The sequence below is a fragment of the Lycorma delicatula genome, chromosome 13, assembly GCF_047948215.1.
Source record: "Lycorma delicatula isolate Av1 chromosome 13, ASM4794821v1, whole genome shotgun sequence".
Taxonomy (NCBI): Eukaryota; Metazoa; Arthropoda; class Insecta; order Hemiptera; family Fulgoridae; genus Lycorma; species Lycorma delicatula.
In genome coordinates, this window is record NC_134467.1 from 13420632 (window position 1) to 13448503 (window position 27872).

At 32.4% G+C, this 27872-nt stretch overlaps 2 protein-coding genes across 2 annotated transcripts in view; both read right to left on the reverse strand.

The window, feature by feature from the left end:
* The window catches only part of DCTN2-p50 (dynactin subunit 2), a 29590-nt gene extending 20332 nt beyond the window's left edge, over positions 1-9258 (reverse strand). Inside the window, exons 1-3 of the mRNA XM_075381591.1 lie at positions 9120-9258; positions 4059-4133; positions 914-1053 (exon numbers count right to left, since the gene is read on the reverse strand). Of these exons, the coding sequence (XP_075237706.1) occupies positions 914-1053; positions 4059-4133; positions 9120-9155 (251 nt within the window). The 5' untranslated portion in view covers positions 9156-9258. The remainder of the gene's footprint in view (positions 1-913; positions 1054-4058; positions 4134-9119) is intronic.
* A 5174-nt stretch (positions 9259-14432) lies between these two features.
* On the reverse strand, positions 14433-18582 carry Sld5 (DNA replication complex GINS protein Sld5). Its single transcript, XM_075381130.1, has 2 exons — positions 18083-18582; positions 14433-15226 (listed from the first exon to the last, which is right to left on the reverse strand). Exon 2 carries the CDS (start codon positions 15224-15226, stop codon positions 14585-14587), a length of 642 nt encoding a protein of 213 aa, XP_075237245.1. The 5' UTR covers positions 18083-18582; the 3' UTR covers positions 14433-14584.
* Between the last annotated feature and the right edge of the window lie 9290 nt (positions 18583-27872).

A 27872-nucleotide genomic window follows, 5' to 3' on the forward strand; every position in this document is an offset into this window, starting at 1 on the left:
AGTTTACCGCATTTTAACAAACATACGATAGCTCAACCTAATTCAAAAGCTAATGCTCAATATAAACTGGCAATACACAAAGCTGCAAACAATAAACAGTCCTCCCCAATCCAGCTGTAGTCATACCAACATCTTCCACACTACTTTACCCATCTGACACCAATATATGCATTTAGTATAAAATACTGAGTGATGGGCCTCTTTTACTTTCAACATCGTATAAAAGACTGACAACAGAATTTGACCAGTTTCAGAAATATTAAACAACTCAAGGTGACATTTCTCTTTACTTTCTGATTCTTTTAAATTTAACAAAACTGCATTTCAAATTAAACAGAAAAATTATTGTGACACGATTAGAAATTAAAATAACAGTGCATGAAGGTTAATTTATCCTACATTTAAAGGAATAAAATTCCTGTAACAGGATAATTAATGAAGGTGGCTTTTTATATGGCACCTAAAACATAACCTGTATAAAGATCACACAGGCAAATTGAAAAATCTGAAAAGTATTGCATCAGATGATTAAATTACATTAAATATCCTATAAATTGTTAAAAATGAAACTATACAGCTAATAAGATAGATATTTATCTCTTATCCAAAATATTCTAGTCAAATTTGGCATTTTTCAAAACAATCTGTACACTTATCTTTAATAATTATTATTGTTATAAACAATTATAATTGTCACAAGCAAAAACTAATTGAACAAAAAGTCTATTAATCAGTTATAACAAACAATGTTAAAATAAACGGTTTTACCCATGGTAAAGCAGCATCTATATATTGAACCCAACAATATTGTGAGTATAAAGGCAAACCTGCTCTAATAGATTAATAAATGGAGTTAAAGGTATAGTCTCAAATCAAACCTAATTACATACAAACAATAATAAAAGAAATATACCTTGTGTCATAACCAGTTCTTCTTGTTTTACTTAAACGATCAGAAAAATCAACTTTATTAGCTACAAGTGATTTATCTTTAAACTTAGAAAATGCTTCTGGCGCAGATATATGTAATTTTTCAATATTAGAATCAGTATCCTGGAAGGTAAGAAAATATAAATTAACACAGTAATAATGGAATTATAGTATTTATGATACATAATACTAATTAACAACTACCAGACTTAACCCCAAAAAAATCTGTAGACATTGATTAGATGTCCTTAATCTTTGATGACAGTAAAACCTATCTATTTTATCCCAACTAGAACAATATTTTAAGAGAATAATATAATTCTCATTCTTTTTTGCATTAACTTTTATAATTTCCCAGAAATATTTTATTTCATTAACAAACATCGCACAGTGAATAATTTTGGATAATATTGTTAACAAATAATTTATAAGATGACAAGATTGAGGTTAGGTTAGACAGCATTATATTTAATAAAATGATTTCGCATCTATTTATAAAGAAATCAAGTACTAAAAAAAAAAAAAAATCAAATCACAATTATTTTAAACCAGCACTTTAACTATTTCTGACAGATAAAGAAAAAAGCAGGCAAAGTATTGTGGCCCAGGCATAAGTTTCCAGGCTAATATGAGGGTAAGTCAATTATTATCGGCAATTTAGTTATATTTTTGTTTATGTTGGTAGTACTGTCATGTTGCGTAGATGACGCATGCGTGCTTTAATTGTTATGTCTGTGGAGGTTTGATGCTGCTAGGTTAATTCCATTATCGCTGCCCTGCCGTTAACCATGGCTGCTCCGCTTTCTATTTGCACCAAAGAAGAGCAACGTTCAGCGATTTTATGGTCGGAAGGTGTATCAGAGGACGAAATTCATCGAAGACTTTCGGTACAGTAAGGGAACAGTGTGTTGCTGCAACGGAGTGTCTACGAATGGATTGAAAAATTCAAAATGATCGCACAAGTGTTACGCACGACGAAGGAGTTGGACGACCGTTTAGCACCACAAATGAGGAAAACATTGAGCGTGCACGTGACACAGTTTTCTTAGACAGACGAGTAACTATTGATGAAGTGGCACATCGTCTGCAAATTAGTCACGGTTCTGCCTATGAAATCATCCATAACAGACTTGAGTTTCATAAAGTCTGTAAGCTGAGTCCCAAAACAACTCACACAGTTGCATAAACAAACGCGCTTGGACATCTACGTAAACATTTGGATTGCTATGGTAACAAACGAGAAATCTTCTTCGACAGAATCATCACCGGTGACGAAACATGTATCCATCATTACAATCCGGAGTGTAAACGGCAGAGTATGGAATGGAAACATCCAAATTCGCCCTGCAAAAAAAAAGTTCAAGACCCAACCATCCACAGGAAAACTGACGCTTAGATTTTTTGGGACTCACAAGGCCCAGTACTGGAACATTATAAGGAAAGGGGCACGGCAATAAACAGTGCAGGTTACAATGAGATGCTTACTGCTAAGCTGAAGCCTGCAATTCAAAGCAAATGCCGAGGACTGCTGTCGAAAAGTGTTGTGTTGTTGCACAACAATGCCTGTCCACATACTGCTGCTCGCACTGCTGAAACGCTCCAGAAACTCAACTTTGGAGTACTGGTTCATCTTCTGTTTAATGTTGCAATCCCCTGGCTTACAGAAACACAAAAAGATTTAGAACATGCCGGAATTACACTGGAGGGGATCATAGACAGAAACACGTACGGAAACAAAATAGATAACATCGTCCGAAATGGTCTGAAGAGTGGAAGAAAGCATTTTCCAAAAGAATGAAAGAATTTTTGAAGGAAAAGAAGAATGTCAGGCAAAAGAAATATGAATCATAAATGCTTAACATCTTCCATTGGGAAGTGCTCGACTTATAATAATAATAATAATAATAATAATAGCTGGGGAAATTATTCAGATTAATAGTAGAAGGAAGATTAAAGAAAAACAATCCAGCATACTTGGCATTTATAGACCTAGAAAAGGCATTCGATACCGTAGACTGGAATAAAATGTTCAGCATTTTAAAAAATTAGGGTTCAAATACAGAGATAGAAGAACGATTGCTAATATTTACAGGAACCAAACAGCAACAATAATAATTGAAGAACATAAGAAAGAAGCCGTAATAAGAAAGGGAGTCTGATAAGGATGTTCCCTATCCCCGTTACATTTTAATCTTTAACTAGAACTAGCAGTTATTAATGATGTTAAAGAACAATTTAGATCCGAAGTAACAGTAAAAGGTGAAAAGATAAAAATGCTACGATTTGCTGATGATATAGTAATTCAAGCCGAGAATAAAAAAGATTTAGAAGAAAAAATGAACGGCATGGATAAAGTCCTACACAAGAACTACTGCATGAAAATAAATACAAACAAAACGAAAGTAATGAAATATAGTAGAAATAATGAAGATGGACTACTGAATATAAAAATAGGAAGAGAAAAGATTATGAAGGTAGAGGAATTTTGTTATTTGGGAAGTAGAATTACTAAAGATGGATGAAGCAGGAGCGATATAAAATGCCGAATAGCACAAGCGAAACGAGCCTTCAGTAAGAAATATAATTTGTTTACCCTAAAAAATTAATTTAAATATCAGGAAAAGATTTTTGAAAGTATATGTTTGGAGTGTCCCTTTATATGGAAGTGAAACTTGGACGATTGGAGTATCTGAGAAGAAAAGATTAGAAGCTTTTGAAATGCGGTGCTATAGGAGAATGTTAAAAATCAGACGGGTGGATAAAGTGACAAATGAAGAGATGTTGTGGTAAATCGATGAAGAAAGAAGCAATTGGAAAAATATAGTTAAAAGAAGAGACAGACTTATAGGCCACATATTAAGGTAACCTGGAATAGTCACTTTAATATTAGAGGGTCAGGTAGAAGGAAAAAATTGTGCAGGCAGGCAACCAAATTGTTGGATGTAGGATGTAAGGGGTATACTGAAATGAAACGACTAGCACTAGGTAAGGAAACTTGGAGAGCTGCATCAAACCATTCAAATGACTGAAGACAAAAAAAAAATGTTTTACACTTAATTTTTAAAGTAAAAATGTTTTAATAACTATTGAAAACATACAGATATAAAGCAATATACAATTTTACTAACCTCCTCATAAATGTCAGTATTCTGCTCAGCTTCTGGTAAATCATTTGTTTCATAAACATCAGGTTGGTCGTATGCCTGTAAATAAAATATAATTAGTTTCTCATTTGTCGTACGTTTCTTGAAAAATATATAAAATAATGATAATTTGATAATTTAATTTTGTCAAAGCAAAAACCTCAGGGTCATTGTTTTTTCGGCAAGGGGCTAAGTAAAATGTTTCAAAGGAATTTACCAATTGATATAAACATAACCCGGTAGGAACAAATAATCTAAATGTTACAGAAATCTCAAGGTCCTACACCAGACAATACCGATGTCCTCAATATGCAATCCCTCTTAGGGTTTATCATTCCCTCTGACATATTATTCCTTCTTTCTTGGATTAGTTCCATTTTCAATAAAAAATTTTACAGGCCATTTATAAGTGCTAATAGATATAAAAAAATCAGAATGAAAACTTGGCCAAAAAAAATTCAAAATGAGACATATTTTTATCAAATAATACTTTCTTACCATCTATCTAATAATAAAAGAACATTTCCTATGAATTACTTTTGAAAGCTTTATAAATAAATATAAAAAGAACATTTTTAATGAGTTATCCGATGTCATGTTATGTACATTAGCAGAAGTTAAATAATAAACTGTATATACAAATTTTTGCTTAGATAATATTACACAGTATGTGAAAATCTTATTTAGTTCAAATTTATTTTACGATATTTTACAGATATGTATATAAGTATATTATTCAAATCAATCCACCTCTAACAGTAAAATATTTTTACTTTAAAGATTCATTTTTTTTTAATTATATGTTTTTTCATAGGTACATTCATTATTAGTTATCATTACAAGTTCTTTTATGAGAGTCATTTGATAATTAAAATGAGAAATGACTGTAGAAAAATAATGATTTATTCAATGACAATGGACTCGAACATTACTTTTCATCACAATCTCGTTACACTTAGTCACTTGTCCCATCCTTCAGTGAGCTTTCTTATTCCATCAATAAAAAATTATTCACCTTGGTATTTGAGCCATTCTTGTATCGTATTCTTAACCTGCTCATTGCTGCTGAACTTGGTGCCATGTAAAACCTCATTAGGGCCATACAAAAACAAAAAAAAAACCGATGGAGCAGAGCAAGATCAGGACAGTAAGGGGATCTGACAAAACCTTCTGACCCACTTTTGAATAATTTCAAAGTTTTTGGGCAATATGGGGGCGGACATTATCACCTCAAGTATTACGCTTTCTGAAAGAGAAACAGGACGTTTTTTCCTTACTGTGGTTTTCACAATATTTTCTAGAATGTTACAAAATTGATTATTGTTGATTGTAGTTCATCCAAATAATTGCAATAAATTGGATTTTTATACACCAAACACCATCAGCATTACTTTATCGGCTGACATGTAGGTTTTAATTTTTTTCTTGGCAAGCGAACTCAGGTATTTTCATCCCATACTCTGACAATTGGATTCTTACTCAAAATGATGAATCCATATTTCATCACAAGTTAAATATGTGATCCAAAAAACCATTACTTTCCGTTAAAATTAAATTGTTTAAGTATAAATGTGAATTGAGTAGTCTTTGTGATTTTGAGACTAGCATCTCAAAAGTATCTCAATCATGTTTTGTGGTAATTCAGCTTACCGTGGATAATGTAAGACGGTGTTGGTACTAGCACTACAAATTTCAGCAAATTTTAAAATTTTATCTGACTGTCCTCACAAATAAGATCATTATAGGATCTTTTTGGATTCTGCAAAACGAAATGTTTAAACTTCCACCACTTTTCTGTTAAAATGAAAATACTTGCTCTGCCCAATTCACTTATGAATTTGCATGGTTAATATGCTTTTTTAAAATGCTGTTTTAACAACGGTGAATGAATTTTGACCGGTTTCATACTTACAGAAAATAAAAATTTTATCTGACTGTGGACTGTTCTTTCACAGTACAAGTTTCAAGCAGAGCTGAAATTTTTATAAAAAACTACAGAGGTTATAATACTGGAAATTTTTTGAAAAGACTGACATTTTCTTTGGTGTCAACTTGAAAATCAGACCATTTCTTTTTATTCTGTTAAATAGTTCTTCTGCTGTTGTCGTTTGTCACTTTAATTATTGGACAACCCTGGTATATAAATAAAACTTAATGTCTACTCTATACATAAGTTCACTTTAAACTGACAAGCCAAGTGTCAATCTGAATGGTGATAAAGTGACAAATGAAGAGGTATTGCGGCAAATAGATGAAGAAAGTAGCATTTGGAAAAATATAGTTAAAAGAAGAGACAGACTTATAGGCAACATACTAAGGCATCCTGGAATAGTCGCTTTAATATTGGAAGGACAGGTAGAAGGGAAAAATTGTGTAGGCAGGCCACGTTTGGAGTATGTAAAACAAATTGTTGGGGATGTAGGATGTAGAGGGTATACTGAAATGAAACGACTAGCACTAGATAGGGAATCTTGGAGAGCTGCATCAAACCAGTCAAATGACTGGACAAAAAAAAAAAAACTGAAAAGAAAGTCACGAAAGTCAAGAAGCCAGTAAAGGCTTCTCAATGGATAAATGACCTAGTTATGCACTATTTTTTGTTACTGAAGACAACAGGAGACAGTTATTTACCAAAGACCTTTCTGTATACCTATCAGCATCAATCCCCCTTAAAATAGAAAAAAATAAAAAAACCTGTAGGTTTTTGCAATATATACCCGATGAGTATATAATAAGTTCTACAGTGGAATTGTCACTAGGCAAATTATAATAAAAAATGGGACAGATGATGTACATGATGATTAAAAGACTGTTTAAATAATAATTATTTAATAAAAAATCCTTTTCTTTACTTGAACAATTTTTTGTTGTTTTGTTAATGATACTTATATTAAAAACAGCTAATGTTTACTTTTTATATTAATAAATTAAGATTTCATTGTAACATTATTCTTTTTTCTTCTAATTGCAGAGGTTCTCAGTCATAAAATATCAAACAAAAAATATGGTGTAAATTTAATTTTTAACTTGTAAAACTTATGCACATGATAATAAAAATCCTACAAAAAAATCACCAATGTGCAGATAAAAATACAAATTTTATTCAGTTTTTTGTAAAATTGAGATTTGGTAAAAGATTTTTGAGATTTAATAAAAGTGACTTGGGTACCATTCTAAAATATAAGATTTATATATATATAAAACAAATAACTATAAGTATATAATACATTTCTCCCAGAAATCTGTTAAGACACAAAACTGAATTAGGGGGAATGAGGGAAAAGAAAACAAGAGAAATCTAAATCGCTTTTCATACGACTTGATATCAGAAACACAATCTTTATTTTAATTAGGGTACTATCAATTTTATTACAGAATTTTTTAATAACATTAAATCATAATAATAAAAAATAATTACATAAATCTATAATGGCATCAAATAAAAATTTTTTTTTTTTTTACAAATGTCAAATAAAAATTGATTTAAAACTGTAATCCTTGCATGACATTTATACTAGGACAAAAATTCCAATCTTTATCTAAGTAATAAATAATCAAATATACCTAAATAAAATAACTTTAAAATGAAAATGTATAATCTTCAAGAAAAATATACTTCTAAATAATAAAACAGTGTTCCAGCTTAAAAACAAATTATTATAAAGTAACAATAACATGTTAGCAGTATAAAAGTGTGACCTACAGCAATTCATGGCAGATTAAGTTGTAAAAAATTCTATATCGTTTACATTCAAAGAAAAATACAAATCTAACCCGTAAAACCTTTAACAACCATACCTTGCAAACCAATTGAAAAATATATTATTTACATCTCAAAAATATAATTTTTAAACTGTGAAAATAATAAAGTATTTTTTTAAAGTTGCCCACAATTACTGTAATGAAGGATGTTTAAATATTGGAGAAATTAGAAAAAAATTGGATCTAAAAATTACAATGAAAACAGTTACAGTATCATGGTTCAATACAATGCATAATATAATCAAGATTACAGGGAAACAAATCTATAGGATAATAAAAGTCAAATATAGCGTGTTATGAATCTTTAGTGGCCACAATTACAATATCAGGTCAAGGGTGCATTGATAAGAGTAATCTCTTATTACAAAAGCAGCTGAGATCTATATCAGAATACATTGTAATCACAAAAAACAAACAATTTTTTTCCAGAAGTTATTGATAAGCAGAAATGCAATTAACATCCATTTTTACAATACTTTGAATTCAATAAAAGATGCTTTTAGAATATAAAACTTTTGCTAAATTATTACTTAATATATTGCAGTAATTAATAAATTCAAATTGTATAAATAGGCAATAATTATAAAGGAGTTTTCTAAAAATTTGGTCATACTAACTGAAATGGGTAAGACTCTGGAGAATTTTTTAAATTATTTCACTAGCTCTTACATGTTCAGACATAAACTTGAAATATTTATTTTAATCCCTATTTTGAATATTTTTAATAATGGCAGTTTAAAATTGCTGAGTTTTTACCATATTATAAGATTCAATTAGACATGAGAAAAATAAATAAATGTTAAGTCTTACAAAAACATACAATTTTAACAATCTATAAAACCGAATTTAAATTTATTTGCTTTATATAGTAACAAAAATAGTGTTTATATTATGTAATACTTGCATAAAAAAATACTCAAATCTGATACGGATCTCTAGGCTTTTTACCTTACAAAAAATACATGAATAAGAATTAATATTAAAATAAATTAATGCTTTATAGTACTTTTTGTAGAAAAAAACAATTTAATGGAAGACGTATGGTAAATAACTTTCATCCAACTCAAAGATTTCCATTAGAATGTAATGTATATTATTATTCTTGTAAAACATAAATCAAAATCATTTTTAGAAAACCCACCTATCTACAAAAACTGTATCTTATAAACAACATAAAAACAAATTAACGGATTTTAATGGTACAGTATCTTATTTACAAATCTATCAGTCAACAAAAATAAGAATATATACACAAAAATATAAGAACAAATTGAAATAACTTACAATTCCAAAAAGATTAGCATATTTTGGATCTGCCATAGTGTAATTCTCTTTATTACTTAATTTCCTTCACAAATAATAGAATGGAATTTTATCGCAGCATCTAACTGCTAACCATGAAATCGTTCTCTAAATCTGAAAATTCTACCGATGACGAATCGAAGCTAAGTGTAACGTATACAATAAATTTAGTGTGATGAGTACTACTAGCGCTAATTTTGTAAACTGCACTCCTTCAAACTAAATTAATTACTTTTGTTGTAATGTTATTAAATAATATTTCCACATTTTTCAAAAGTTAAATAAAATAACATTTAAAAAAATAATAAACACGCTAAACAAAACGTCACGAAAGTTATAATATTGAGAATATTATAATAAAAAATACTAATTACAAAGTAGAAGTTAATTATAGTTAGCATTACGTATTGTATTTGTTATTTTAATAAAAATATTCAACCTTTACTATATAATGTTTCGTCTGAACAATTGTAACAATACCATTTAGACATTAACAAAGGATCAATCTGAACGTAGGAAGTCATGGTATCGTTCACCAAACGATTAATCTTAGCGATTTCTGTCTAGAGCAGAGCGCCTTTTTAGCTCCACGACAACCTGAAGATAAAAAAATATATAAGGAATATTTCGCAACCTCCTAACCCCAACCCAATGAAACCTTGTTAAAAGTATTTAGCTCTATAGCGAATACGCATGTATGAAATTTGTACAAACAAGAGCAATTTACAGGTTCCAACTTGATATATTATGCTAATTGTAATTTGTTGTGCTAGCATAATATTCGCCGCCCAAGCGTCACGTTCGAACAAGTATATGATACGTTTGAACATGATGTGCTCTCAATAGTATGAAACGGGAGTAAGGTATTGCAAAACATCAGTTTAGTTTCGAATGAAAAGCGTGCATCTGGTGCCTTTATTTTTTAAAAGCATAGTTTTATTTAAAATAATAATCTGTGTTTCGATTTTATAGTGTGCAGTCAAACTGTAACTGTTTTTTTCTTGTGTGAAATGGATAATTTGTAAAAAAAAATGAAGTGAGCTATCTACTTTCGATTGGTAAAAAGATGGTAAGACTGTACAATGAGAGTTATTTAAATTATCATTGGTGTTGTTTGTTTTCCAATCCTCTCTGATGATAGCATGATGCCATCAAAATTAATTCAACACTTGGAAGTTAAATATCCAGTTCCTAAATGCAAACCCTAAGGTATTTTTCGAAAGAAAATTTCATACTTTGAGAAATCACAAACTTCTATTTGTAAATCAAGCCGTACTAATAAAAGTACACTTGAAGCATCTTGTAGGAGATTCTTGCAGAATTAAGAATAGCTAAAATGTTCAAACCCCATACAACTGCAGAAAACCTCATATTGCCTGCTGTAATTGATATGGTCAGTATTTAATAGACGTTGAAGAAGCAAAACGGGTTGGTCTAGTGGTGAACTCATCGTAGCAAATCATCTGATTTCGAATTCAAAAGTTCTAGAATTTGATCCTAGTAAAGGCGGTTACTTTTATATGAATACTAGATTGTGGATACCGGTGTTCTTCGGTGGGTGGGTTTCAATTAAATACACATTTCAGGAATGGTCAACCTGAGACTGTAGACGACTACACTTCGTTTACATTCATATATATCATCCTCTGAAGTAATACCTTATGGTGGTTCTGGAGGCTAAATAGAAAAAGAGAAGCATTGAAGAAGCAAATAAATTCCGCTTTTTAACACAGTGGGTGAATTGATGGCATGGCTGCCGATTTTGATGATCATATAATTCAGCAAGCGAATTCAACTGAAATTTTAGTATTCAATTTTATGTTTCAACAGATGTGACAAACATTTCTTAGTTTTTATGTTTTGTTAGATATGAATGCAATACAGAGAGATCAATCTAATAAAATATGTTGTTTTACAAATCAGTATCTGGCCATGTCTTTTTATGAAGCTACTAAAAACTACAACATAGATTGGACAAAATGTAATGCAATATGTAGTGATGGTGCAAAGGTGATAAGAGGAAAGAACAGTGGATTTTTGAAAAAATTGAAAGATGATCTTATACCATGGGTGGAATGGACACATTGCTTCCTTCAAGTACATGCTCTTGCTACAAAATCTCAAACAAATTCTTTGTAAATCTATAAAGACGGTCAATTTTATTAAGTCATTCATTACAGAATAGGCTGTTTACTAAATTATGCGATGAAATGCATGAAAAAAAAATCTCTCCTTTTCCATACAAAATTCCGATTGTTATCATGGAGTAAAGTGTTAACTTGGTTATTGGAATTGCGAGATGAATTAATACTATTTTGCCAGGATGAACAAGCACCATTGTTTTTACAAAATAATGAGTATAGTTGGTTTATATTATTATAATAATGCAATATTATATTTATATTATTATAATAATGAGTTGTTGGCTTACTTAGCTGATGTATTTTGTATTTAAATTACTTGAATTTAAAAGGACATGACAAAAACATTTTATTAATGACAGACAAAATTCATGCTTTCATGAAGAAGCTTGATATCTGGATTATTCGCCTTCAAAGTAAAAATTTTGATGTTTCCACTCACTTCCGATTATACTGAGAAAAGTTTGGATAAAGACATTCTTATTCATCACAGTTCGGATAGCATGAAGATGCATTTGCATGAGCTAAAAATTTAGTTGGTGGAGCATTTCCAGCAAGATAAAAATGATTTCTCGAAGAGATGAGTACTGAATCCATTTAGAGAAAATGTTGTTGCAACTACTAAGTTATCGGTTGAGATTTACAACCGGCTTACTGAAATGTCTGGCAATAAAACATTACAACTACAATTTACATCTGAAGATTTAGAAACATTTTGGCTTGCTTGTCGAACTGAATATGGAAATTTATTTAAAATCACAGAACGGTTAAATATTCCTTTTTGCCACATCTTGCCTGTGTGAAAATGGCTTTTTGTCTATGGTTGCGCTAAAATCTAAATGTAGGAATTGTCTTTTATCACTTCAAAATAATTTTCTTTTGTATGTTTTGTGTTTCTTATGTAGATATACGTACAGAGAAACTTTTAAATGAAAAACAAAGGCAACTATCTTATTAATTTATTTTCTTACATGTGTACTTATACCTAAAATGTTTATAAAAAATGATGTTTTTTTTTCATAATTTTTTCTTCTCATTACCATTTACATGTAAAGTTGTAGGCTAATTTCACAAACCCCAGGTTGAGAGAATTCATTTGCACATTAAACATTTTGTTAGATATTTACCTTCAATTTTATTTATAGGTTAATTTTTATTTAAATGTGTTATATTTATATTTAAAAAATTAAATTTTAATATTACTGATTTGTCAAGTAGTATGCAAGCTATAAATGGCAGTATATACATCAAAATTGGAATGTTTTTTAAAAATTTGCTATACAGAACATAAATTTAAGTAAACATTTTTTTTCTTATATCCAACCAGGCTACAGTATTTGTAATGTTTATTAATTATCTTGTTTTCCCCAATAAGGTTAACGATACTCACAGACAAACAACAATAAAGGATTTAATACCTGTTTACAGTAAAATAAACAATTAATTTTGTTAAATTTGCTTATAACAGTATTATTTTAAATAAAAAATTGTTTGCCCCTTCTGAATGTCAGGAGTTTCTTAAATCCATTCACCCGTTTGCTCCCTGTTGTATTTTTCCATTGGTTCATCTAAGTTAAGAATATTGAATCTCATTCTGTTACTGTATCCTTTATGTTTAAACAGAGTATCTATAAAGTTACTATGCTGCAAATTTGAAAGTTGAAATACAGAAAGTCTAGAAATGTAAGATTAGCAGACAAAGGAGACCATTACAAGAATCCATCACTCTTCTGATCCATCATTTAGGAAATCTGGGACACAATTTTTTACACTATAAAGGAACATCAATGCTGTTGAAAAATAACATTTTATATTTGGGGAAATATAGAGTTCAGACATATCAAAGGAATGTTTTTAAAAAATCCAAAAATAAAAACAAAACTACTTGATCTTGCCCAATAATCAGTTTTACTTTCCGGGGATCATATTTATATTCACTGAATTCATGTGAAATTTTTCTGTGCCCCAAATCCAAACACTTTCCTTTCTATAAACTTACCAACATAAAAAATAAATTCATAACTGAAAATCACATCCTAAAAAAAGGTTTGTCAGTCCAATTGAAAAAAATTCATACCTCTGTCATAGCATGCTTTTGGCTTTTATAAAACCCATTTATACAACTTTATAAAACCCAAGAGAAAAAGGTGCACTTTATTATCTATGAAGAGATGTTATCAGTTTAATTATACAAGCCACATCTATGCAGAGATTTTTCTACAAAGATAACTTTATTAATGCTTCATCACTTTCTCAAATAAACATAATGCATCTGAAACTACCTGAGTGATCATAACGTCCTACAACTGAGAGTGGAGTTGGCCAGGCTTTGTGCAAAATCTTCTGATATGATAACTCACTGGGTCGATCTGGTGGTGAATGCGTCTTCGCAAATCAGCTGGTTTTGAAGTCGAGAGTTCCAATGTTCAAATTCCAGTAAAGGCAGTTACTTTTATATGGAACTAGATCACAGATACTCGTGTTCTTTGGTGGTTAGGTTTCAATTAACCACATGTTTCAGAAATGGTCGCCTGAGACTGTATACGACTGACTATACCTCTCATTTACGCTAATACTCTCATTCATACTCTGAAGTAATACCTGACGGTGATTCCCGGAGGCTAAACAAAAAAAATTCTTGCTCAGAGCTTTCCAGTCCCCAGCCACCTTTCAACTCTGAAATAATACATTACTTAAAACCAAAATGGCTACAGGCTTAACATGGCTGCAATGTGTAAGATTTTTGAAAATGTAAATTAAACTCTTAGAAAAGTGACTTCTGCAGACCTAATGAAAGCCTCCTTTTCATTTTACATTTGAAATAGACCCAACCGTATAACTGTTTTTTAACTAAATCAGGTATGCTTCTCTTTGTTGGGATACCAATATTTGGAAATTTTTTCCTGTGAATATTTGTGATGTTTCTAGAAAGGATCCAAAACACACATAAGCTTCCACTACAGCAATCCTTTCCTTGATCGAATATATCACCTTAGAAAAACACAACTGCAAAGAATAAATTATTCTGTACTGAAGCATGGATAGTTTTTAAATGACAACAAACAAGAATAGTAACATACACCACTAATAGTGGCGCTAGTAAGGGCAGTGTTAAAAGTGACATTCAAATAATTGCAGTTCGAGCCAGCTCAGTTTAATTTTAAGTATCCCCCCAGTACAAATTCAAGAAAAGAATGTTATACTAATATTAAAAATATATTATTATAAGAAAACTGTTTACTAATTTTATTTTTTAAATAATTAAAACATTTGAAAAAAAATATATATATATAAAAACAATAAATATTAAATTAACATAACATCACCATTTTTTAAATGTTCTCTAATACACTTGTATGGCAAAATATGTTGGGAATTTTCTTCTAATTTAATTTCATCTTCCTTACCCTCATCCTCATCTGGAACAATAACAGTAGATTCTTTTTTAACACGTATAAAAACATGAGTTTCTAAATCAGGTTTAATCATAGCTTGATTAGTTGTAAGTGGTCTAGCGCTGACAGGCATATTACCTAATAATGCTGTAAATAATTTATTTGAATGCATTAAATATTCGGCAGCAAATTTCCGTTCACTAGGATAAAGATATCTTTCATCATCATCTCTAGTGTTTTCATCTTGTATAATACTTAAGGCATTCATTTCAATTTTATCTAAACGTGTTCGTAAATAATTATTAATTAAATATTGCATACGTTGTAATTCAAATTTATGTATACTGCGACGTAAATCTTTTTTATCTAAGTGCTGTATATTTTCTTCCATTTGTGATACTTGTTCCATCATACAATCAACATAATACCCGAGATGCGGCAATAATTCTGGACTTAAACGCTCGTTTTGCCATCCTTCCATAAATAAACCGATTAATTCATTGGGTGTTAATATTTGATCATCGCATTCCTCAGTGTCAGCAAAATCTGCCATCTGAAATAGAAAAAATTAAAAAAAAAAAGAAAAGAAGATAGAATATGTAATAAAAAACTAAATAAAACATTTTTAAATTGATAATTCTGTATGCAGAAAAAGAAAAAAGCTTGCAATGACTGCATAACTTTCCCGCCTACACATTACTTGTTTGATTATATTTAAGTCTTTTAATTTGAATCTTCGAACCCACGACAAAATAAAACAATAACTAAAATTGTTTAATATTAGCATCACAATTTTAAACATGTTTTCAATTTTTTTTTTTAATTTAGGAGATCCCAATAAGGGAAGCTCCCAAATTAGGTTATTTTAGTGACTTTTTTGTTTAACCAAATGTGTCTTGAAAATTAAAAATTTGAATTTTTTTTTAATTTGGGGCTCCCATATTTAACACAAAGCATTTGGTTAAAATTAATTTTTAAGAAAATAATCCCTTAGTGATGATAATTTATAAAAGATCTTTTTTAAAATTGTTTAAAAAATACACAATGATAGTCATAATTCTAAATTAACAAAGTTGTAATTTTCTAGGAGAGGGTGAAAATTTTTGGCTAATCTTTTTTTTTTTCAAGAAATACTAAATGGTAAGAACTATCAAAACTAAAAAAAAATTACAATTTTTAAATGCAACTGGTAACTTGCGAGATGGATTTAAGTTTAATTTTTTTCTAAAGTCTCCTTAAAGCACAAACATAAAACAATACCAATTTTTTTACATATTTTTTCCCGATCTATATGCTTTCCCATTTTAACTACAGCTGTTATAGCAGCATATATCTTTATAGCCAGGAAAGTAAAACTAAAATTTTTGAATTGAGAATTTTATATGCAGAAAAGGAAAAACATAAGAAAACTTTGGAAAAATGAAGATAAAATGTATTAATATTTGAAGTATGGGTGGAAAACCATTTTTAACCAGACATGAATTAAAAGCTGGTAGGAACATAGAAGGGCTACACAGAGAGGAAAATTTTTAGATGAGGTTTTGAAAAAAGAAATAAACAATGTTAGAGGAAGGTATCACTTTAAGATCAGAAATTGATAATGTTCTCAAAGTTTTAAAAAGAAATAAAGCAGTAGGGATCACTGATATATCAGAATAATTGTCTTGTTAAGGAGAAACAAGAGTGAATGTATTATACAAATTAGTATGTAAGGTTTAAGGGGCTGAGAGTACACACAAATTTTATAAAAATGGATAATTGTTAACGTACCAAAATTAATCACGGAAAATTTACACCAAAATAGAATACATTAGAACAAGCATACCAGATGAAGATAAATTCGGGTTTAGTTGGGTCTAGCAACAATTAGTTTTAGAAGTTTGGCTCAAAAATGATAATACCACCACGAAACATTGTTATGAAGAAGGCATTTGATAATCTAGATTGGAACAACTATTTACTTAACTTTATTTAAGTTAAATTGGGGTGAACTATAAGGTAAGAAGACTTTTATAGCATCTGTAAACGAATTAAACTACCAATGATAAAAATAAAAGATGTAGAAAAGGCAAGTTTTAATTCAGAAATGAGGGGCAAAGCTTGTAGTCATTGCTTTTTAACTTACATGTAGAAGAATGAAGGAATTGGACGATAACCAAAAAAATAGAAAAAAAACTATGTTAAGATTGTGTTAAAGACACAACTCTTTTAGTAGAAATCAAAGATTAGCTACATAATAATGAGAAAATAAAGGGTTTTAGGGTCTAAGAGAATAATGAAAAACTAAATAAGTGAAACATACCAGAAATTATAGTATTTTGCTATTTAGGAAGTGCATGAAATAAGGCACATATCAAGAACAGATCGGTGTGATTATGGAGACTTTTTATGCACATTCATGAAGGACTTTTTTAAAATGAACATTTTGAAGGGCAATAGATTTCTAGAAGCTCTGAAATTCAGTGGCCAACTAAAAGTTCAAACTAAACAATCTGTGACAACTCCATTCAGGGCATAATCAAAGTAAAAATCGCACAATTGAAAGATTTTTGAAATGTTGATGAACTGGAAACTGCTGTTGGATGCTGTTTTCATAACTTTTATTCTGAACATGGAAGAGAAAGTCCAAATACATTGGGTACTGATAAAACTGTATAGAGATAACATATACAGATGTAATTTAAAGTAAATCTTATTTGTAAAAGTTCTGAATAAACTAATGATAGTTCATGTTAATTTCTTTATGAAGAAAGATACTTTGTGCCCACAATTAATAATATCCACTCCATTCTCAATTATTAATACACCTAAATTGCTAGTTTAATTTCCATCAATTGTAAGAAGCTTAATGGATGAATGATAGACCAATTTACCTAGTAGAAAGTCTCAGTTAGAAAATCAAGTATCAAAAACAATAACCATATATATAATCAAAAATTTTTCTGTTTAAAAATCAGAATTTCTAGTAAATACGTTTATTTTAACTTGCTTCTTTTATAACAGTATTCTTTTTTTACTTGATTTATTGAAATAAAAGAAGCAAAAAACCCTTAAGCACGTAACATACAAAAATAATTATTTACTTAATCTCACTTTTTATTGTTTTCTAAGGGAAACTAATTCTTTTGCACTGTTGCAGATTTTTGGACTAAGAAATAAAAATATCTAATAAATTATAAATTCTTGGAAAGTTTGTAAGTTTTCTAGCATGAATTAAATCTATAACTACACAACTAAAATTCTTACTAAATTATTCATAAAATAAAACAATTAATTTTTGAATAATATAAATTTATATAAAGTAATTTAGTAGAAAATAAATTGACATCTAATCAAACTTCATAATGTAACCGAAAAACATCAGTAACATAACCTAACGTATTCGTAAAAATAAATATAATCCACTTACATTACAAAATTAATATTATATTACTTCACAATAAACTAAACGAATAAAAAATATATATTAATTTGGATATTATATTATTATAGAACACGTAAACTTGCGTTAAAAACAATTATAAGCATTTAAAAACCACTATCACGTTCTCATTCCTCTCATTCCATCACTGCTGGCACAACAAGCCCGCGCAAAATTGTTAAGGTGTACACGTATACGTATACGAACCGTATCCACTGAACTAATTTAACTCGCACTAAGATTCTTTCTCCGCACTTGTTATTCGTAACTACCTTTTTTCTGTTTAGCCTCTGGAACCATCTTCAGGATTACTTCAGAGGATGATATGTATGAGTGTAAATGAAGTGCAGTCTTGTACAGTCTCAGGTCGACCATTTCCGAGACGTGTAGTTAATTGAAACCCAACTACCAAAGAATCCCGGAATCCAGGATCTAGTATTCAAATCGGTATAAAAGTATTGCCTTTACTAGGATTTGAACGTTAGAACTATCGAGTTCGAAATCAGCTGATTTGCGATGACGATTTCACCAGTAGACCAATCTGTTGGATTCACATTTTTTATACATTTTTATTTCCTTGTACGAAGTTAAAAAACGACCTTTACTTTACTTTAACGCGAAAAATGTCGTTTTTCAGATTTCCACGGAAATATCCATTATGATTAGTTTCGGCGTGACGTCGTACGTACGTGTGTATCTGGCATAACTCAGAACGATTAGTTGTAGGATCTAGTGTTGTAATATCTAGTTGTGCACGTCCCATTTTGATTGTAATCAACTTGACCAAAAGTGTTGAAACAAGCCCAAAATTTTGGACTTTTTCTTAACTGTAGTTAAGTGTATAAGTCCTCATAAGTCCTAAGAGTTTATCAACGATATACCATAAGTGGTACTATTTTCTTTCATTGGTTCCAGCTTTACAGCCAAATAAAATTTTAATTAATGAAATAATTTGTATCTTACAAGGGGAAGGCACATCTAATTCGATTCCGACTTCATATACAAATATTTTTTTAACTGTTTTTTTAATTTAAATATATTGATTTAGTTATTAACCTGCGATTGTAAATTTTTTTTACAATAATTAATAATTCAATAATAACAATTTTTAAAAAAATCAGAAGTTATTAGTAAAATAAAATTTTATGTACTTTTAAAAATGTGTATATGTATGTAATTTAATAGGCGTACAAGAAAGTTATGTGGTGTCCACATCTCATTTTTTTATCTCGACTGTAGTTAAATTTGCATATAAAATGTATACAGTACATAAAAAAAAAAATTGATTGCAGTATTATACACTATCTTATTATAATTTGCAAGTTCTATGGGATACAATGGATCAATACCGGTAAACAGGATAATTATGATGTAACCAAAATAATATTAAGTTATTCAAACAGTAATAATTAAACAAACTGTAAATAAATGTAAAACTTACAATACCTCAATTTTAAGCTACAAAAACAAATGATTAGCAGATTTCTACCTTCCAATACTAATACAGATTACTTCTGGAAGGTAGAAATCTATGAACTGATGTTTAAAAAAAATTTGATTTTGTTAGTTGAAAATATGCCTGATAAACATTGGAGTCAATGTTTGAAGCAAATTTGAGACCAATGTTGAACACACTGTATGGCAGTGCCTTGATCATGACATGGATTCTAGATCCCAGAGCTATATACAATCACATTTTGGATAGTGGGGAGTTGTTATAAAAGTATACTAATGTTCTGTTGAAGCCTGGACATCTGTAAATTAATAATTAGATAAATTTCAAAATAAATCCAAAATCTCTTGCATTATCAATATGAGTTAGAACAATGTTATTAGTTGTACAACTTGGTAAGGAGAATTCATTTTACTGATTGAAGAAAAGAATAATTCTCTTCTTCAAAAAAAAAATGTAATTATTACATTTTCCCTTATTCGTATCTAGATAACTTTAAATGCACCAATTAATTACACAACCTGCATTATCTCAAAACACAATGTAGTCATTCAGTTCAAAAATGTGTACATCATTCACAAACATTAAATAACTTGAATTCTTGATAACTGATGACAAGTATTTGCAACTAATAAAAACAATAGAGTAATAATTTATTGTGACATATTGTTTTCAATCAGCTAACTAATCTAGGGAAAAAACTATTGGAATATAAAAAATAAAACAAAATTACTAAATAACTACCAATAGTAATGGTTACCACTTTTAATAAAAAAATTTGTTACATTAACCTAAATGTTGCAAACTACTTTTATTTAAATAAAAGGAACTGAAAAAACTTTAATTATATTTATAAAACAACATTTATTCATCACACACACGCGCACGAACACACACACACACATATCATAATAGCAGAATAAGCTGATAATTTTAGCTTAAATGCAAACTTTTTTTATATATCTTGTACCCAACTTTGTTGGGAAAAATATACTTCATACGTGATTTTTTTTTTTTTTTAATGAAAGAATTAAAAGTTATGAATGAAAACATTAACGGAGTTGTTAAAATACGATGCACAATTGTTCATTAATTGCAAATGAAAAGAGATAATCATTTGAAACACGTAAAGCAGATTAACATATTGGATACTTTTTTTTTTTTTTTTTTAAGGCGAAAAACGACTGATCGTTATCATCGCTCGGAAAATAAATAAATAAAAGTAAAAGTAAAAGTAATTAAAACTTAAAACTACTATCACAGTAAGCAAAATCCGGAATGGGTGTAAAAGGCCTATTCTCGGATAACAAAAACACTAACATGTAACTTAAAACTACGTTAAAAACTATAATATTAAAACTAAATAAAACTTAAAACTAAAAAAAGAGATAAAACTTACAACTAATATCACAAAAATCTTACAACTAATATCACAGACGAATTTAAAAAAACATTAAAAAAAACAACAAAATATGAATATATATATATATATATAAAACAAAATTCCGATAGGGAGTGTAAAAGGCTCGCTACTCGGATAATAAAAACAATACATAGGACTAGAGTAATTAAATTTTTTGTATTAACCCTATACTACGCAAAAACAGAAACATCCGGTTTAAAACCTCTTTATCATTACACAAGATACCACGGATGTTTCTGGGTAGTTTAAACTTACGACGCAATGCCGCATAACATATGCAGTCCACGAGTATGTGGCGCACAGTCACGCGGCAGTTGTATCGTGCGCATAGAGGTGGTTGTCCTCTTGTAAACAAGTACTCGTGTGTGACCCTCGTGTGTCCTATCCGCAATCGACAGAGAACTACTTCCTCACGCCGGGGTTTTCTGTATGAGGAGTCCCATGGTAACACAGAATCTTTAATCTGACGGAGTTTATTATCAATGGTAGCCGTCCAATCACCTTGCCACCTTGCTCTTAATAATTGTTTTACATAATTAATGAAATCAGAAGTAGCAACTCTGGTGGTGAACGGAGCCTGGTTACATGCTTCTTTGGCAGCGGAATCTGCATGTTCATTACCTGGAATCCCTACGTGGCTAGGGACCCAGCAAAAACTTAATTCTGTGTTGCGATTATTCAACTCAGCGATTGCGATGTAAATTTCAATGACGATAGGATGTTTAGAATAAAAGTTTTTTAAGGCTTGGAGAGCACTACACGAGTCACTGCAAATAAGAATTTTTCTATATTTAGGGTTAATGATGTTTAGAGCCTTATTTATAGCGTATAGTTCAGCGGTAAACACACTCGTAATACCGGGTAGACCAAACATATAAGTTCTCTCATTGACAACAAATGCACACCCAACTGTATCGTTTTGTTTCGATCCATCAGTGTATACAACCGCGTCTGGTTTCATCTTGGAGAGAACACACTGAAACATTTGCTGAAAGATAATAAATGGTGTTGATTGTTTATTGTATGTAGTCAGGTCAAAATTAAAATTTATGAGGTTTATTCTCCATGGAGGATATGAGCAAGGATACATAGGAAAAAATGACGGTGTGTCAACATTTATATGCTGCAGCAGACGCCAGGTACGGACACCTACAGGTGCAGTACGACGTGGATGGTCTTCATACTTTCCTAGATTAGGATTTCTAAAGACCGAGTCAAGAACCGGGTGATTTGGCTGTCCTCTGAGACGAGCAAAATAAGATAATAAGAGCTCGTCTCGTCTATCCCAAAGTGATGGTTCACCACAGTCTACAAGTAAGCTTGCGACAGGACTTGATCTAAACGCGCCTGTGGCAAGCCGAAGGAAAGCATGATGTACACTATCCAGCATTTTAAGCACGGTTTGACGAGCTGAAGAGTAGGCGACACAACCATAATCTAAACGGGAGCGAACAAAGGAATAGTAAAAACGTATCATACATGATCTATCGGCTCCCCAGTTGGTGTTAGTAAGGACTCGCATCATATCTAGAAGTTTGGAACATTTTGTTTTCAATTCTTTTAAATGTTTGACCCAAGTAAGACGGCTATCAAAAAATAAACCTAAAAACTTGACGTAAGTAGAGATAGCAATAGTCTCTCCGTTCAGAAATATTTGCGGAATAGAAGGGTTTCGTAGCCGAGAAAAAACTACACATTTTGTTTTTTCGGATGAAAATGTGGAACCAGTAATCCTGGACCAAGCTTCAAGGTGAGATATAGTGTTCTGCAGTAGTCTCTCTGCTGTAGGTGCTGAACGGCTTGCAATGTAGATCAAAGCAAAGTCGTCAGCAAATAGAGAGCATGAGACAGGAGCCTGCACACATTTGGTAATATCGTTTATGGCTACAGAAAATAAGGTGGCACTTAATACACTACCTTGGGGCACTCCATTCTCCAAGATGACACTATCTGAGAGCGAATCATCCACACGAACACGAGCCGTTCGGTGATTTAAGAATCCCCGGATAAAAGCAAGCATATTGCCCTTGATTCCCCATTCTTTGAGTGTTAAGAATACCACGTCGCCAGGCTGTGTCATACGCCTTTTTTATATCGAAGAAGATAGCGACGAGGTGCTGCCAATTTAGGAAAGCGTTTTGTATAGCTGTTTCTACTGACACTAAATGGTCAATAAAAGATCGTCCTTGTCGAAAACCACACTGTTCTGGAGATAGAAAGCCATGTTTCTCCAAGTACCATGTAAGTCTGCGGTTTACCATTCTCTACATTATTTTACACAAAACGCTTGTCAATGAAATAGGGCGGTAACTTGAGGGGTTCGTTTGGTCTTTACCAGGTTTTAGTACTGGTATAATAAATGCTTCTGACCAGCAGGGTGGGAAGACTTGTTCGGAGAATAAACCGTTGAAAATATTCAAAAAGTTGTTGTAGTGCCGAATTAGGAAGGTGTGAAAGCATGGAAAGGCGAATGTTGTCCGGTCCAGGGGAAGTGTCCCGTGAGTTTTTAAGTGCATGTAACAATTCTTTAAATACGAATGGAGTGTTTGATTCACCAACCGAGTCACCAATGTTTAACGATAATACTTCTATTTGTATCTTGTAACGTTGAAAATCGTTATTATATGATGAGGTGAGAGACACCGAGCGGAAAGATTTTGCTAGACTATTTGCCACTTCCGAGGATGATGAAAGGAGTTCTCCTTCATCAATAAGACCAACAATAGATTGTTTCGGTGATCCGAAAATTGCACGAATTTTCTTCCATAGAGTAGACGTGGGAGTAGTGCGTGAGATAGTGCTCACGTATTTCGTCCATGAATTCCTCTTAGCGTCCAAGAATACTCGACGGCACACCGCTCTAGCCCTGCGTTATAGATTTAGATGTTCTGTTGTAGGCCTACGATTAAATTTACGTAGTGCCTGCCGTCGATTCCTAATAGCATTTTTGCAATCATCGTTCCACCATGGAACGAAAGGACGTCTAGGATTACCCAATGTTTGTGGGATATATCTGTTGGCATTCTCAAGTATCATGGACGTAAAAGAAGAATACTGGTCGAGGATGTTCGCTCCATCGTCATACTGAGATTGGAATGCTTTATGGTATCCGTTCCAATCTGCCTTTTCAACAATCCATCTCCGTGGCCTTCTTTTAATCTCGCAGTCTACACCGAAACCAATAATAATTGGTCTATGATCACTGCCGTGAAAGTCATCACAAACAGACCAATTAAAATGAGGGAGCACATTCGGTGAGCATATGGAAAGATCAAGGTTAGATACAGTACCAGTTGATAAGGACATGAATGTGTGTGATCCATTATTCAGTAGGCAAAGGTCAAAATCTTGTCTCAATGCGTTTATCATATTTTCTCGAGTGGAGCAGAAGGTTGAGCCCCAGGAAATATGATGGGCATTGAAGTCTCCTACTATTAACGATGGAGATGGTATTTGTGTGAGGAGATTTGAGACATCTAAATCACTGAACTCAGTGTTCGGTGAGAGATACAGATTGCAGATATGCAATTTGAAGGGAATAGAGACCTTTACTGCAATAGCAGGAATGACAGTGGTTAGTTGAATTCTTGTAGCTGACACCCCATTCTTCATGAAAATCGCTACTCCACCACTCTCCCTACTGTCTACTAGGCAGTCGTATCTCTCACAGAAGTATCCTCTGAGTGTAATTCAGTCATGTTGTAGAAGGTGAGTTTCTTGGAAACACATGACTAGTGGATCATGTGTGTGCGCTAGTACTCTAATATCTTCAATGCGGGACCGAATACCTCTAACATTCCACTGAATAATGTTCATAAGTGTAAAAAATAAATAAAAAAATTAAATTTCGGAAATTGTATAAAAATTAGTTGTACGTGATTCGGTTTTTCTTTTTTGTATTTTTTATTTTAAAGAACTCCGATGCCCTAGGGTCGGGTGGTTCTTCAACCATATCCTCCAGTATATGAGGTGATGGTGGAGGAGATTTATTTGAATGGGATGCTGTAGTTGACATCCCAGAGGAGATAGTTATGTGGGTTCCCTTTATGGGAGCTTATTAGGTGGCTTACTGGCAGCTGTGATAGTCGCTATTCGTGCCGGTACGACTTTGTGAACAGGAACTTTCGTATGTATCACACTGTTTGATTCACTAACAGCGACGTAGGACTTTTTATTCATTTTTGTCAGCTCTGAGATAGTGGCTGTAAGTGAAGCTACTTGATCAGATAGCATCTGAACAAGTTTTTTAAGTTCATTGCAGGATCCGCACTGCTGATTATTAACATTTGTGGGAATTTGTTTAGATGTAGCGGTGGCAAAAGATACATCTGGTTTAACCAGGTTCCTTGAATTGTTTATCTTTTTATATTCTCTACGTGCAGCCGGAAAAGATAGTTTTTGCTCCGTACAGATTTTGAGAATTGCCTTTTCTTCTTTAAAAGTTGGGCAATCTCGGGAGCGAGCTGTATGTGGACCACTGCAGTTTGCACATTTTTCACTTTCTTCGCAGTTAGTGTCGTTGTGACCTTCTTTACCACATCGAGCACAGATCTCAGTTTTCGTGTAAGATGTTGTAGTGTGACCAAAACCTTGGCATCTGAAACATCGCCGTGGGTTGGGTATGAATGATCGTACCCGAACCGAGAGGTAACCCACTTTAATCTTTTCTGGTGGAACAGGGAGATTGAATGTTAATATAAGAGACGGTGTCGGTTCTTCTGTTCCGTTCTGCCGTTTCATTATACGTTTCACTTCAACAACGTCTTGGTGGCAAAGCTCATCAACTATTTCCGAGATTTCTATATCTAGAAGGTCTCTACAAAAAATTACACCCCGGCTCATATTTAACGTTTTGTGGCATTCTGCACTTATATTTATACCACCCATATTACGGAGACGTAAGATAGATCGACTCTGTTCATCGTTGAATGTTTCAACCAGAATCGATCCGTCGCGTATTTTCCTGATATTCTTCAGGGAGCCACTTGCACCTGTTATCGTTTTGTTAATTAAGAAAGGTGAAACCTTTTGAAGGGAGCCACCTTCCTGACCATTTCTGAGAACAACGAATCTAATATTTTTATATTTCAATTCTAACAAGTTGTGGTTCTCTTCAGTAGGACTTTTATCCTCGTCAGACAAAGCTGACCGAGATCTCTTCACAAGACTGTATTTGGTGGTTTTTTCAGATGGACCACCAACCATCATTGTGTTTGTTGTTGGAACTGAAATTTTGGTCCCACGAGTACCGGCGAAAAATGGACCACTCCAGCAGAGCGCACGCGTACTGGAGCTAGAGCTAAATACAACTGGGTTCGCCCTGGTGCCCAGAGGACATCGTTCGAGACTCACTACGTAGAGCCATTCACCCATCGGCACGATTTGTTCCCACCTTGGGTTACGGTTGCGTTTCGTAAGATGTCGCAACACCACCGAGTGTAAATGTAAGAAATATCTGTGTAGGTTGTTGTTGTGTAATTGTGTATGTGTGTATGTTGTAATTTATGTAGTGTTCTTGGTGTAGTATATGTGTATAATGTAAAGTGTTCCGCAGCTCATTGTATAGTGGGAAGGAAAGCTGCAGAGGCTAGGCCCGTGGGGACGCCAACCCCCAAAGTCTTAAAGAATAAGACTCCCCGTCGGGGATATTGGATACGGTACGGGTCAAGTATGTCCTATTCTTATATTTACGGTAAGGCATCCTATTCTAACTTCCCTCTTGATTTCCCTTTCTGTGTGGTACAGGTCTTAAGCGATCGGTAAAATTTACTTTTATTTTGACCCGGTACTAACGTATAGGTTTGGTGTTGTTGCTTAAACAACATAGACATTTGTAGAGCTCATAACACTGCTAAGTAACACACATTTCTATAAATGACAGACGAAAATAGCGTTAAAAGATGCAAATGTAGGACAATACGAACTTGTAATGCACGAAGATTACATTAGAAAAATACTGCTGAACGGTTAAATATTATGTATTAGTGTGGATAGAGTTCGCAACACGTGGTCCGGTCTGCACCAATAGCAGAAAGCGTGGCACCGTCGTTGTCAGGCAACGTGCACAACCTCACGCTTTCTTCTTTTCCCTGTTTAGCCCCCGGGATTCAGGTATTACGTCAGAGGATGAATGATGATGATATGTAGAGAGTCCGGCTTATACATCTGACGATTTTGTAGTAATTGTTATGTTGGCGCCACTGTCAATGAGAAGGCGGGAGTGTTGTACATCGACAGGTCTATTCATACTATTTCAGTATCCAGTATGTCGTGGTCGGGTTAACAACGAGCGTTTGTGATCGAAGCCTATTTTAAAAAGAACGACTCGGTTATTGTAACACAGCGATTTCGCAGACATTTCAATTTAAATCGACATGCGTCTGTTCCTAGAAGGAATATGATATTGTTGCGGGTGAAGAATTTTAGGAACACAGTCTGCTTTAAAAATGAAACCAACAGAATGAAAACGAACTGTGAGAACGCCTGAAAACAGTAACGCTGTAAGGTTAGCTGTTACGCAGTCTCCACGACGTTCAGCAATTTCTGCGCTAGCCATTTCTGATCGAAGTGTACGACGAATTCTTCACGGCGACCTGAAATTCCATCCGTATAAGATGATGTTAGTGCAGCAACTAAATGCAAATGATCGGGCGTCTCGCAAAGCAGCTTGCGAGGTCATCCTCGAAAATGTCCCACCAGGATGCCATTATTCTTTTAAGTGACGAGGCGCATTTTCGTCTGTCAGGATTTGTGAATAAACAAAATTACCGTTATTGGGCTGTGCCACCGCCCATATGCGAGAATCGCAACGGATGTTCTGCGAGAAACCTTTCCTGGACGATTGATTTCCCGATTTGGCGACATTCCTTGGCCAGCGCGTTCACTTGATCTGGCTGTTTGTG

What these genes read in the sequence shown, in the direction of transcription:
- Sld5 (XM_075381130.1), bottom strand. Translation starts at nt 15,226, where the DNA reads ATGGCAGATTTTGCTGACACTGAGGAATGCGATGATCAAATATTAACA.